We start from the raw sequence: 13,863 nt of genomic DNA, 5'->3' as shown, positions 1-13,863 counted from the left end.
GGCCATACCCAGGAAGGATGCATGACTCTGGTGTGTTGCACGTCCAGTGCAGTTTCATTTTGAGCTAATATAAACATAGATACATCTGTGCTTACTTCAGAATCTCACACAAAATAACTCATTTAAGAACACTTGTGGGGAGAGGAAGGCTTACATTAGAGAACTTAACTCGCAGGGCAGATTGATGTATTCAAAGCACTGCTACACATAAATGCTAGCTGTAATGTTTGCCATTGTGAGAGCTTTACTGTAGAATTGACTGTAACCGAGAAAGTTGTTTTTTGTTCACATGTACAGTCTAGTTAACCAGCATTTAATCTCCCCCTTTTATTCACATGTACTTTCAGGAATACTCCGTGAGAGCAAGCTTTACAACAAGCTGGAGAAGCTGGTACAAGGGCAGCAGTACGTAATCTACGGTGACCCTGCGTACCCTTTACGGCCACTATTAATGAAGCCATATGGAGGCGCATCTTTGACGAGGCCGCAAGAACTGTTCAACGCCTCCATGAGCACCGTCAGGCAATCTGTAGAGTGGGGATTTGGTAACATTATCTCGTCGTTCGCATTTCTGGACTTTAAGAAGAACAACAAAATACAACTGCAGGCAGTTCCAAGGATGTACCGGGTGGCCGTCCTGCTCAGCAACTGCCAAGCGTGCATGTACGGCAACCAGATCTCAGTATATTTTGGATTGGAACCACCATGCCTTTTTGATTATTTGAGATGTAATGTGCAATAAGTGACAACACACGCTGTATTTATTTTATTCATGTAGAGCCTTTCTAAAACACTGTGCCTTGCAAGTAACAAATATTCCACACTAAGCTGCAACCTCAGCTTAGCAACAGTAACCTGAACCTAGATAGAGCAATTTTTTTTTTCTATCTCCTCTACCCGCTTATTTTTTCTGTGAGCGCCTTTAAAAGGCTCAACATTGCTTGGTTGGTCTGTGTGGAAAGTTGGCTCTGTTCGTGCCTATGCTCTTCTTCTTTTGCTTTTATTTCGAGCTCTAGTTGCCGGAGCTGGAATTCCTTTTCCAGTTTTTGTTTCTTGAGCTCATGTTTTTGCTCCGAACGTCTCTGCTTCAGTTCTAGGCGCATCTTTTCAAGCTCGAGGCGGCTGTGTTCTAGTTCAGCGTCTTTGTCATGGATATCTTTCTCATGGCGCCACCTTTTCTCCAGGAATTCGCGGTCGGCCGTGATTTCAGCATCCTGGTTCCTCTTCCTTTCTGCGCAAGTAATCCAATATATGTGCTGTTCGTATGACATTGCACTGCAATGAGGGATTAAGCTTGCAAACTAGACACAAAGGGTGAAAATTCGGCACGCAAACAAGACACCTACAAGTGGGATGCTAAATTAGTTAAATAACAACTCATTTGCATTATGTTCTCATTCATTCAGTTTTGTTGTGTTGTTCCTCATTTGAATTACATTGAATGCTCAGTAAAGCATAATATTCTAGTATTGTATTATGGTGACAGTGATACACCATCACAAGATATGCTAGGAAAATTAGCATGTGACGTGTTACAGTGTAAGGCACTTAAAAAATCTAGGCACACTTGTGTTAGACTGTAGAAGTCATGCGTGCTGTAAGCTACAAATTTCATACTGCATACTTCGGGGGGTAGGTGCTACTGCTGTGGACGGCTGTGTTGGTTGGTGACTTGGCGCACTTGCATTGTTGAGTGGTGCGGCACTTGGGCTTGGTTCATCCTGTGGTAAGGCTGCTGGGCTTGTTGAACCGCCTGCATTCTCCACTACGCCAGCAGCAATTCCTTCCAATATTCCTGCAGCGGTCTCCGATGGATCGTTCTCGTTGGAAGAACTTTGCGCTGCATATAGCGAATGAGAAGACAAGGTTCTTATTTCACAAGCATAGCAATGCAAGAAAGAAAGGCTCAAATGTATATTAGGTCTGCCTGCCCTCATGATCATGTGTGTTGTTGGCAAGTGCCAGTTTTCTTGCAATAAAATGCATATTACTGGTGACTCAGACCTACTGCACTGTTCCACAGTGATCACTGACATTCAGTGATCCTTTGGTCCTTTTCAGCGCAGGCTGCCTAGCTTGAATAATATAGAATGCTTGTTATAGACTGCCCAGTATTTTGTTTTCTGTGCATCGAAGAACATCTGCTACCGACAGGAAAACGATTGCTAGCGTGATACTAAACGCTCAACGCCCTGAATTAACGTGCCAAAATGCACAGCTTTAAATTCCAGTCTACGTACAGGAGTCTTGGCAAGGTGCTAGTGTTGACGCTGCCGCGAACACTACGGTAGCTTTGTCCCGGGTGGCAGCGGTAGCCTGTCTGGGAGCCGGCACAGCCGCCGGCCGGCGCCGCTTGATGGTGTAGCCATACACCCGCGCGAGGTCAACGATGTTTTGAAGTAGTTTTTCTTTCTCATCGTACTCTTCCTCGGTGCCGGATCTAGAGAGTAAAGAACGCGTAAACTTTCCGAAACAAACAGTCTGTAAAGAGCGCATCACTGTCTCGCATGTTGTTGTGCGCTCTTCTGGTAAAGGAGAGAAAAACGCTTCCCACAGTTACCGGGCACGTCCTTTACATGCATAACATTGAAGGCAAATCTCTTACAGTAATTTAGCTTCAAGATATGAGAAACTTGGTACTTACTTCCTGAGGTTTGCGCGATCCTGGGCAACGAAGTACGCCAGCAACAAGTCGCAACGTTCGCGCAATGTGCGCACGGTGAAAACCTTGTGCGTCGCGTACTTCACATTAGTTGCGATTCGCGTCCACTGCGACGGATCGGCAAATGGGTTGCACGCGCAAACTTCTCGCAGCAACGCCAAATCGTCGGCAATCAAAAAGCGCGCGCGAGGCACGTTTGCGGCTCGGTTCGCTGCCATGTTGGAAAACGTGTCTCGCGCTCTCTCGTTTCCAACGAGAGCAACACGCAGACGTCTCAACGTTACAAACGTTACGTACGCAGAGGACGAGATCTCTACGTACGTACGCGGCGGATACGCAATACGTAAGGCTCGAGCTGCGTACGACGCATGCGTAGTGGAGGGCCCGCAATCCGGCTACGTACGTAGGTTCTTGCGTATGGTTACGTACGCAGAACTAAAACTCTCTATTGTCACGTCACGTTGGCCAAAGCAGGACCTTTATACTCCGACGCCGCTTGACCACTGACGTCTTCGGCGGCTTCGGCGCACTCTGAGGGTGCTGGCGTCGAAACGGAACGTGTGCCTATTCTTCGCCGGTCGCGTCGAAGCCCCGAAGCCACAATGCACCGCGCGCGTCGTCTACGGAGCGCGTAGCCGCTACTCGGAGGCAGCAGGGCGGACGAATGGATTTCTGCGCATGCGCGCCGCTTGTCGCTCGACGCTGTCTCAGCCTGGCGCAGCGTCGCCAACGTAACGTGTGCGACCACAAGCGCCGCGCTTGCGCGCGCCGAGAACATAGGAGCGTCACAGAGCCATCACGCCGGAGCGATCGCCAGTTGCTCATGCGCAGTAGCGGCGCATAGCTAGCGTGCCGGGGCCGCCGCCGCGCGCTCTCCATCGCCTCTCTTTCTCACCTCGTTGCTTTCGCAACCCACCAGGTTTAACCAGAGCTCAACCACTGCCAATTTTTTAATCTTAATGCCCACAACTATTGCTATCTGGAAATTGTTTTTTCAACAATGTTGCAACGGATATTCCACAAGACAATGAATGATATTAACGAAGTGCCTCCGATGCGCGCGTGCTCTATGCCTTGTTATGCCCTGTTCTCCCCTTAGCACCCTCAGCGACCTTTGTGCTCGGCCCTGGTCGCCCTGGCGTATTTTTTGCTTTAGGCCACGTAAAACCTTTAGTAGAGGCGCTAGCTCTACGCTGACGACACCGCAGAGCTTCGGAGTAGTTTTCAGGCCTGGCCTATGACCATTGCTAAACCCTGCGGGTCACGAATCACGGCTACCGCTTTTTCGGGATCATGGCTTCTCCTCGCGGCCCCAGCACCGTTGTTACCAATATGTCTCCGCCTCTGCTGAAGAGTCAGCACCTATAAAAGGTGAAACCTACCTTCTCTCGTGCGAATGCCGTCTTTGATTTCACTGTTGGGAAAAGAGTTTGGTACGAGACCAAAGACGCCGAACGGACAAGCTCAGAGACATTCCAAGAGCAGCCATGAATGCTGTTCCCAAGATCTAAAGAACGGCAGCTAACCGAAAAAAAACAGCTTCCGTTTCGCGCCTAGCCTTCGACAAAAAGTTATGCCGCTTATACAACACATCTTGTTTCTTTGCTACAAAACCGACGCAACCACTTTGTCCGACAAGGTGCGTGACGTGCTCAAAGGAACGGCCTATGATGCCTTCTGTTTGCTCATCACCACAGTACAACTCAGCAACCACATTCCACAACGGCTTCCTGCCTTCCCAACACAGCTGCGATGCCTGCTTGTCAGTAGCAGTAACTGCCATGCCGAACGCTCTCATATTTCCTGCCGCCACCGTCACACTCCGGACAATCGACCGACGTGAGCTGCAGGCTCTGTCACCTCTGATGCCCAGTCAACCGCCCCCGACAACAGGTTGCCGGTCGTATTGCATATTAAAGCCGTGGTCAGGGAAGAAGTTGCAGCATTGTGCTCCCTTTTGTGGTTTGTTCCATCCATAAACCGACAACCGACAAACCAGCCTCCTCCCACTGTCTACTCACCACCTATTGCCCTCCTCCGCGCTACTCTAAACGACCGCAGTGGCGCACGGCCAAGGACACACTAATTTACTTTCACTGCTCATGCTTTGTCAAAGCCAATTGCGTTAGCCTTCCTGCGTCAACTACCCTTATTCTTCCGCAACATCATGGCCAGTAGCGTCACTTCTACCCCAATTCGCCTGAAGCCTCCGTTCAACATAAATGCCGAATTTTTGCTCGGTCGCCTTCGAAGCAAATCTCTCATAACAGTCGCCTCTTCTTTGGGCTGCACTCCACTACGGCGACTCTGATGTCAAAAATTAGATATTTCAGCTGCTGTCGACCACGCTGCAACAAATACCCAGACCAGAAATTCTGCACCGACCACTCGACCGAACTGATCGGACGTCAAAGTGAACTGTTTACCGGTGCGTTCTCTCATTGACACCGCAGCCCAAGAATCCGATGACTGGCTATTGCGAGTGCAGTAACGGCCTTGACTCAGTGGGAACACAAGGCTTCGGAAGTGGTGACCATGCGATATGAGGCAGCAGAACTGGCGTCGCTAAGGGCTGCTGTCCCGTGACTTTGTGCGGCTGTTGCAGGAGGCAGAAGCGCTATAGTGGCGCTTGGAGCCTTCCCTTCAAAAGGTGATTACCTTCCTTGAAATACTTCAGCGCGCGAACGACTTTGTCTGAAGTTTGCAGCAACCACTTTGTGCGTGGAATGCTCTCAAACCATTCGCTTCGGTACCACACTTTCCGTTTTTCCAAGGGGCCAGTCTTTCGAGGGTGAGTCCTGAGGGCCACAGTATGCACTTCAAGGCAGTCACGTGGCAAATGTCGCGCAGTGCGGCGCAGAGCATCTCGGGCACACAATGGAGTGGTTGCAGTCGCCACTCACGTGACCGGTCCCTATATACTTCCTGCACTATAGCGGCTTAGGGTCGGAAGGTCGAACTGGGTGTCGAAAAAGGCCAACTGTTACCCACGATAGAGAAAAGGGAATCTGAAGTGGTTCTCGTTACGACATACGTGACTGTTGGCTTCCCTCATATACTTCACCGATGATGGTATACGTCAAATTTGAAGGACAGCTTGATAGATTTGTGGCTTCCATGGTGCTGTACATGGAATATTGAGATGCTGTTGATCACCGGCCTGATTAATAAGGGCAAATCGGCGTCACAGATGGCGATGTCGAGACTTTTAAATTACGGCAGCCTGAGCGCCATTGCCTTGGAGGTTAAGAAAGCGGATGCAAATATTGGCGAATTTGGTGACGGCGGTCATCAACGGCAATGACAGTTTTAAACGGGTTTACTCTAACGTCTCGGATCTCTCCCGATATGTGGCTTTTTGATATATAGAAGATTAAGGAGGTTCCGGTTGTCGGTGGGTTTCTGTAGCACAAACAAGACGGTATATGCCGGGGTACTTCGCGCACTGATGACAGATACGGGGCTTGATTATGGAGACTCAGCTTGCCTGCGGAGGCTGTTTTTGGCCGTCTTGCTAACGACCGGAACGAACCCGTCCTCGCTCGAGGAACCATTACTTGGCGCCGCGTGCTGCACCTCAGTATCCTGAGAGGTGAGCCACTCAGGTACCACAGGTGCTTTCTCTGGGCTGCCTCTGAAGACCAACCAGGTTCCAAACGAGGCACAGCAACCTATATTTGCGTAGCCGTGACGAAACGGGAGCGATACCTCCCTGGTTATTTAGTAAAAAACTAAAAACTTCGGAACTGGTGGTGCTAGAGCAGAGCTTCGACAATCGCATGAAGACTAGGTAGATCAAAAAGGTTGGTGCTTTGGGAGTTGAGATAAGGTAAATTCTTGAAGCTCATATCCTCAATTTCGGTCCGGTAAATAAAAGTCAGCAATTCATTTGAAAGGGTCGCAATGCATGTTAAAGAAGTAATTGAAGACAACGAGGAGACGGGGAAAGCAGGAAATAGATTAGCCCTGTCATGAATACCGCCAGCATGAGCTAGATGATTTTTCGTTTTATTTTCTCATGTCTCCATTTCTGAACGGGGCTGAAGAAGAAGTTGCGCGAAGAAACTTGAGAGCACGTGAACGTTTCTACAGGCGGCAGCTGTGGATCGCACGTAATCACCATCTTGCTCCAGCAATAAAAACGTGAACTTTACACTGCTGCAACTATTTTAAACACATGCAACGACAGCAGCGAAATTGATAAATAGTCTCACTGCACTTGTCGTGACAAGAGTGATGCGTTTGGCTCTAAAGTGTGTGAAAGATATCAATATACAAGCGACTAGGAAAAACTCTTGGCCCCACTATTCCAAAATGGCGCAGCATTACCGACAGCCTGTGGCGAAGCACCTGATGCCCATTCTTACCTCCTGATGCCTTACTTCGAACAATTGCTCAAAAGTTAGTGTGTCCTTAACGACGCTAAGATTACATGCGCTGCAGTATAGGAATTGGTGGCAATGTCGTGTTATTTTTGCTAATACTCAAGCAATATTACTAGACAAGCTGTCTATAAGCGTGCTGAATTTATGCGATGTTGCGTTTCTGAAAAAATTGTTTTTTTTATACGAAGAATTTTAATTCGTGCGAATGGACTTTTTCGCGTGCATTGTTACTTTATCGACATTTGAGTCAGCTTTTCACCCTTATCCTAATTTACAATAATTATTATGAAAAGCAGAGAGACCATCACAAATTACTAACATTACTGGAGATGAAACGCTACAGCGATTTATATTCATTATTATTTCGTAATGGCATATTTTTTTCAGGAATGAAATTTGCATAGCTATCCGACTGATGTATGTCAGAAATATGGACTCCGAGACACTTTAGTGCTGATTATTTAAATACTTGCATAGTGAAAAGTTAAAAAGACATTTGAAGGTACTCGTGTGCATACTCTGTGGTGAAACGACACGTGGCGTGCTTTAGAGTACGAAGTAACACGAAGTTTCAAAATTCAGCGCTTCTGAAGAGGAGCACAAATTGCTTTGTGCGATCTGCTGCATGTTTGTAAAGCCAACTGATAATTCTGCTTTTAACTCCACAGAAAATTGCCCCTGTCCATTATCATTTAATTTTAGAAGTTAAATAACACCGCTGGACGGGATTTATAGAATAGGAAGTCGTAGGCTTTTCTAAAAAAACGCAACATTTTTTGCAAGGTGTGCATCATTGCATGCAGCGAAAATAAGTCACGAAATCAGCCATGATAGCTAGTTCAGGCACTGTCAGCCAAATTATTGGTTTGGTGCAGTATGCTTATGAAATCAAACGTGCAAATACGTTAAGAAATCTTCGGCGCGAAAATCCTCTTAGTGGATTCTTTGTCGTACAGTTCGCAGTGACAAGTTGCATTTATTAAACAGCTCACGAAGAAATGGCTGAACGTTTTCTCTACTAAGCTGACTGCCTACCTTTTGCGCCTACTCTTGCTCATTGCTGAAATTATATATCGCAGTGAGGTTAAAAAACCTCTCAAGTACTCTGCTTGTGGGATGCAGGGGGGGGGGGGGGGGGTTGTTGATGCTTTGTTTTCACAAGCCTACCGCTTAATAATCGTCAGAGGAGGCGGCAACCGGTAGTCGATCTTTAGGAATTGCTCTCGGTCTATTCGGAAGATGTGTTTTCCCTAGCCGTTAGGTAGCTACAAGAGGGCTCATCGTTCTATGAAAGATGCGTGGTTTGCAAGCAATTTATTTCAATCATCAGCACTTACATTAAATTTCTTTTTGTTCGAAAAAGTTTTATTGTCGAAAACCCGACGCATAACAGTCAATGAATGTCATGTGCATGTTGTCCATCTGTTGAGCTTCCCTTAAAGAAAGCAGTTTTAAATATGTAATATTATTCACACCGCAGCGGCTGATAGCGATCCACGTTTTCGCCTTACATTAAATTCCTTTTTATTCGAAAAACTTTTATTGTTGAAAACACGACGGATAGCAGTCGATGAATGTCACGTCCATGTTGTTCATCTGTGGAGCTTCCATTAAAAAAAAGCAGTTTTAAATATACAATATTATTCACAACGCAGCGGCTGGTAGCGATCCGCGTTTCGTCTTGGCTCAAAGAATTACCATACATGGCTCGATGAAGAAACTGCTCGCGTTGCTGGTGCGAAAAAAATATTAAAGCAAGCAGTTGGGGAATTCAGTAGATCTGTTTGATTCGGCGCTCATAACCATAAAGATGTCATCACGGGTTGCGACTGTATGTAATATTTGTGGATCAGAATTCTCGTCAGGGTAAGTTGGCTGCCGTTCCAGTCGACTTCACGTGTCGACTTCAAAGGTGCCCGTCCCTGTCTTTTTGTGTCTAAAGTCCTGGTGTATTTTAAGCTGTGCAGTCAACATGACATAGTCTTTCAGCCCGCTATCATGCTCAGGAATGGTGGTGCTCTTCGACACATCTCGTTCAGGCCAGAATCGGTTTCTTAGACCCTTATTCCGCTACAGCCCATAGTATAATTACTCATGGTAATTTGGGCTTATAGGCATTCTTGAGCAATGTTATGTCAAAATATATCCAAGCATTAAATATCCCTGCCTTCGACATCTCGCAGAATCGTCATCTGGCTGTGTGTTTCCTCTTGGACTTGCTTTAATGGACGCTATGAACGGCGCTGCTATGGTGCTGGTTTTGTTACTCGTCTCTGCTTGTATTCCGCAGTAAGTACTGGGCCATAAACTAGCGTTAACGGCACATATTTTGTCTTAATTATGCTAGTTTTAAGCTACTAAAGGCTTTCAAGTGACAATGTTCATTGATTACAAAGAAACAGAAATTAAAGGCTAGGAAACTTCGGTTCTCTTCCCTTTATTCAAGAAGAAACAGAAGGAGTTTTTGTTTAAATGCTTATGTTATATTCCTTTTACAAGCCTGTGACCTCTGTTATTGTGACGTTAGATTTAGTTCTGTGTTGAAGTACTGATTGTTATTCACTTCATTTTATGAGCATCCGCTAACTATGCAGTGGTTTCTTTGTAATGACCAATCGAGGAACCCGGTCGAATCTTCTGACTCTGGCACCCTCGCCTGCATACTTTGGACATTTATAAAAATGTTGGACAAAACGAACGTCAAATTTTCAAAAAAGCAAGGAATGTATAAAGAAGTTTTTAATTTACTCTTGTCTTGCAGAAGACCAACTTGATATTGACCTCGATTATTTGTTTCTTCCTCCTATGTGAGAGGTGATTTCAAAAAGGAAGCTTGACGCCTCTGGAGCGATAACTGGGGAGAGGGATGAGTTTAAGTTTCAAACATATTAGTGTCCTTCGCGTCTTGTAGTGGATTCAGCTGTAAAAATAAGAGCTCGAAGAAAGAAGGTCCGCATTCTGCACGCACTCTTGCTCGACAGACATTAATATCCAGAACTTTATGCGGCTGCGAGTCGTTGTAGAAAGCAGAGCCCGCGAAAAATTAATAGCGCTACCAATGTGAACAAAAACCTGTAACTGAAAAGTGAGGAGCAAACACAAACAAATTACGCACACTTTACAACGTGTTAGCAGCAGGGCAATTTATTACGTGAAAGTACAGCCACGTACGAGCTTCATTTCTCAAAGCTAAATATTAGTTGTGTCACAAAACAAGGAACAAAAAACAGCACCGACACCACGGCGTTGAAGCAACGGATTGAGCTGCCCATATTTTCCCTACTCTCTTTCGAAAAACAGGGTTATCGTTCTTTCTTTTAGTGCAAACATCGTCTTTGACTATGTGTTGTTATACATGCATTATTTCCAGTTGTTATTACTACTTGTATACCTTACGAAGGATGTAACTATAATTTTTCTCACTGATGATGATAATCAGCTCATGTTCTTGGTTCGCATTGCTTGGTTTCCGTGTACGATTTCATCTACGCCCATCCAGTTATAACCAGCATCATAATAACTAGAAAATCTACCTTGATACTTAGACGCTCCGACCGGGCACTTCTGCTAGTGGTGCAGGTGGCAGAATGTTTTTTTCGAAATAAGCTTGAAACGAACACAGTATTCTATTGCCGCCTTCGTAAATGGGTGGGTGGGCGGGTGGGTTAACGTGGAACGGTTTATTCGTCTCCAACAGAATGTTCTAGAGCTTGGATGGATGAACCTTCTAGTCCGGTAGTCCATTGGTCTTCAGCGCAGCTTCAGTCCTGCTCACGAGTTATCACTGGCCTTCCGGGTCGTCTTGTTTTGTTTCCAGGTCCCGTTTTTTCAGCAGTTTCTTTTTTATTATATTAATTCACCAAATAGTCGATCAACGCAAAGTACATTGCAGAATTCCAGTTTGAGTGCATCAGTCCAATTCGAGAGTGTCTTAGGAAAAACAGCAGTTGTAATCAGACATCCGACCAGATGTCACAATATCGCCCATATTAAGAGAGTGGTTTGCGTGTTATACCGAGGTTGCAGCTGGATTTCCCGCTGATGAAGCGAAAGAACGAATACAAATTCCGGGGTTTCAATTCCGGTATCAATCACAAATATGAGTAAGGGCAAGAATCTGTGTACTGCACAATAAAGCAGCTTCAACCGCAACAAGTCTACCACGGCGCCCTTCCTTACTTTGTCTGAGATGTAGATGAATGCTACACACGCACACATTCTGCATGCGTCAGTTTTCAACGTCATGATAATGGTTCAGTAGGGAGGCACGCTCCCCATAAAGAACAGTCACATTAAACAACTGTTATATCAGAAATTCAACTACCACTCTCTCCGCTGCCGTTGCTTGTCAGTGATATTCAATACTAGAATTTTCTGTTTTTTCAGCCAATTTGGGTAGTAAACTTTGGCTAATAGGTGGTTTCTATGGATCTTTAGGCATTTTAAGAACGAAAAGTATTTCTTCTTACCAAATTTCAGGGCTTTTCCCGATGAAGCAGTGATAAAAGGGCTAAATAGATACTTTCGTTTCTTACAGTCGGTTTCACTCGGTTTCGGTCAGACGTCACCGTTGCTGCACGCTCCTACAACCCTGCTGTTCTCTCGGTTTTACTGAGTTTCGTTCAATGAACCAATTTCTGAAATATAAAACAAACTACACAGGATCACTGTGATTGATGTGGCAGAGTATCCCTTAACACTCGCGCGCCTCTTTGGCAGACCAACCGCTGGCCCCGACGGTTCAGATCGTGCGAGCGGGTGGTATGATCCATTTCATCAATCGCCGTGTGGCATGCCGTACTGCCGCTCTACTCTCCCCCACCCGTCGGTTCGTGTAGCATGCCGTACTGCCGCTCTACTCTCTCCCACCCGTCGGTTCCTACCCTCTCTTTGCCCGCTCCCTTGAAAGTGAAGAGGGGAATTTACCTCTCCACGCTTTGCGTCCAACCAAAGAAGGCTCCAAACGGAAAGACGGATTTTTCGAACATGGAGGCTCTAAGGCTGCCAGAGTGAACTATGTATTTTTTTTTGAGCCAGGGAAATAAACCGAGGAGACGTGCGAAAGCAGGTGTTCATTCTTCACTTGGAGGAGGCACTTAAGCTCAGCTTTAAGCCTATGACGCGGTGGCGTAATGGGTTAATTCCCATATATGCAGAAGGTCATTCTCTACTTTACACTCGTAGATCCCTGGGTGCCTCATAACACTCGTGGCGCAGTGGCGCAGCGGTTAAGAGATGCACCACTGCATTGGCAGGTGGCTGGTTTCTGTCACAGCCACCGGTAGGGATTGTGCGACCCATGTTGCTGTCCCCTAGCAACCTCTCGCGCAACTGGCGCGACGCTGCTCCGAACTTGACCGAACTTAACCGAGTTTACCCGGGTAAGCTCGGGTAGTAACTCGGGTTGGAGCGCAGCTGAAGCGGTTGCTAGGCAACGGCACAAGATCGTTTGGTAGCCGCACCGCCACGAGCACACGCTACGAGCAGACCTGGGCTCCGCTAGTGTGACTTTCGCAACTAAAGACATGTGAGGTGCTAGCTCGCGCTCGAAGGTGCCACTTCAGTCGTAAAATGTTCCGCTCGTATACCGTCAGGCTCTTCCCTTTGAAGCAGTTTTCTATACAGTCCGGTTCAGACCAAACTGTAGACGAGAATCCTGATGACGATTCTTGTCATTATCATTTGTCTCAGTTTTGTTGACATCAATCCTCCCTTGTGGCGGCAACTATCAGAATGAGCGCACTCAAAATGGCGCCATCTGGTCAACTGTGCGCCAGTTTTGTTCTGTTTCTAGGCTGTGGCAGTGGCAGGCGGCATTGTCTTTCATGTCCAGATTGTGTATGGCGCCTGGAGTCCAACCTACCTTCGAGAATTTGCAATCGCAAAACGAATGGATGAAATATGGCGATGGCCGTAATTTAGCCACAGGCTTAGCTACTACAAGTACAGCACATAGCGCAACACGCTACGGCAATGGACGAAGAGTATGTGGTATCAGTAAATTAAACTGCTGCATTTGCTCCGGGGGTGAATATAATCCCGCTGGGGCCTATAACAAGGGAAAGTTTACGCTGCTCGGTATTTTGCGAAATTTCCGAAATGTTTCGGAAATGTTTGGTTTCATATTTAGTCTGAGGATATACACCATATCGACAAGGAATTCGCCTCTGGTTCCAGAGAATGGCAGCTGAGCGCCTTAAAATCAACGCAGTTTAATCTGCCATTTGAGCCGCAGTATCACCTTGCTGAACAGTGGAAGTTCGTGGTGCCCGAGTGAGACCCTGAGAGCACTACTAGGGAATACACAAATTATTATAGCTTGTAGCTAAAGCTACAAGAAAGGAAAACAATAAGCGGAGACGTGCCTCAGTCGGCAGGATGGCTACGAGGAAGCTAATTCGTAGCTTGAGAAGCTCGCTATTAAAAAAAAAATGGCTGAGGCTTAGCTAAGGTTAAGCCTAGTCAGATGCGAAGCATATTGATGGCTAGGCTTGTTAATACATGGCTTTCCTTGGTTGACGTTCATCCCGCTCTTCATCGGTCTCTGTGGCACGCTGAAGCTTTCGCTTCTCGTTCAAATCAGCCCTGCTTCTACGCGGCATCCCAACACCTGGCCGCCTCGTAAGTGCCCGGAGAGCGAGGCAAGCTCAGCTTTATACCGCTGCTGTAGCGTCACGTGGTCAGCTGCAGCGCCTCTGATGTGGAGCCTCCAGCGCCGCGGCCGATCGCGCGAGCCGCCAGCCCATCTCTCCTCTGCTGTGACGTCATGTTGTCACGTGGTCGGCCGCCGCGCCTCTGATGTGGAGCCTCCACCGC

The 13,863-nt window shown here is 46.7% G+C and overlaps 1 protein-coding gene across 1 annotated transcript; it reads right to left on the bottom strand.

The window, feature by feature from the left end:
• Positions 1 to 882: 882 nt before the first annotated feature.
• On the bottom strand, positions 883 to 2,610 carry LOC149370180 (uncharacterized). Its single transcript, XM_089582692.1, has 3 exons — positions 2,241 to 2,610; positions 1,625 to 1,840; positions 883 to 1,231 (listed from the first exon to the last, which is right to left on the bottom strand). Exons 1-3 carry the CDS (start codon positions 2,494 to 2,496, stop codon positions 894 to 896), a joined length of 810 nt encoding a protein of 269 aa, XP_089438818.1. The 5' UTR covers positions 2,497 to 2,610; the 3' UTR covers positions 883 to 893.
• Between the last annotated feature and the right edge of the window lie 11,253 nt (positions 2,611 to 13,863).

Source organism: Amblyomma mixtum, chromosome 1, assembly GCF_055824585.1.
Source record: "Amblyomma mixtum isolate Tamu chromosome 1, ASM5582458v1, whole genome shotgun sequence".
In the NCBI taxonomy this organism is placed as follows: Eukaryota; Metazoa; Arthropoda; class Arachnida; order Ixodida; family Ixodidae; genus Amblyomma; species Amblyomma mixtum.
Note: the sequence above shows the minus strand (reverse complement) of the source record. Positions and strands in the feature narration are given on the sequence as shown.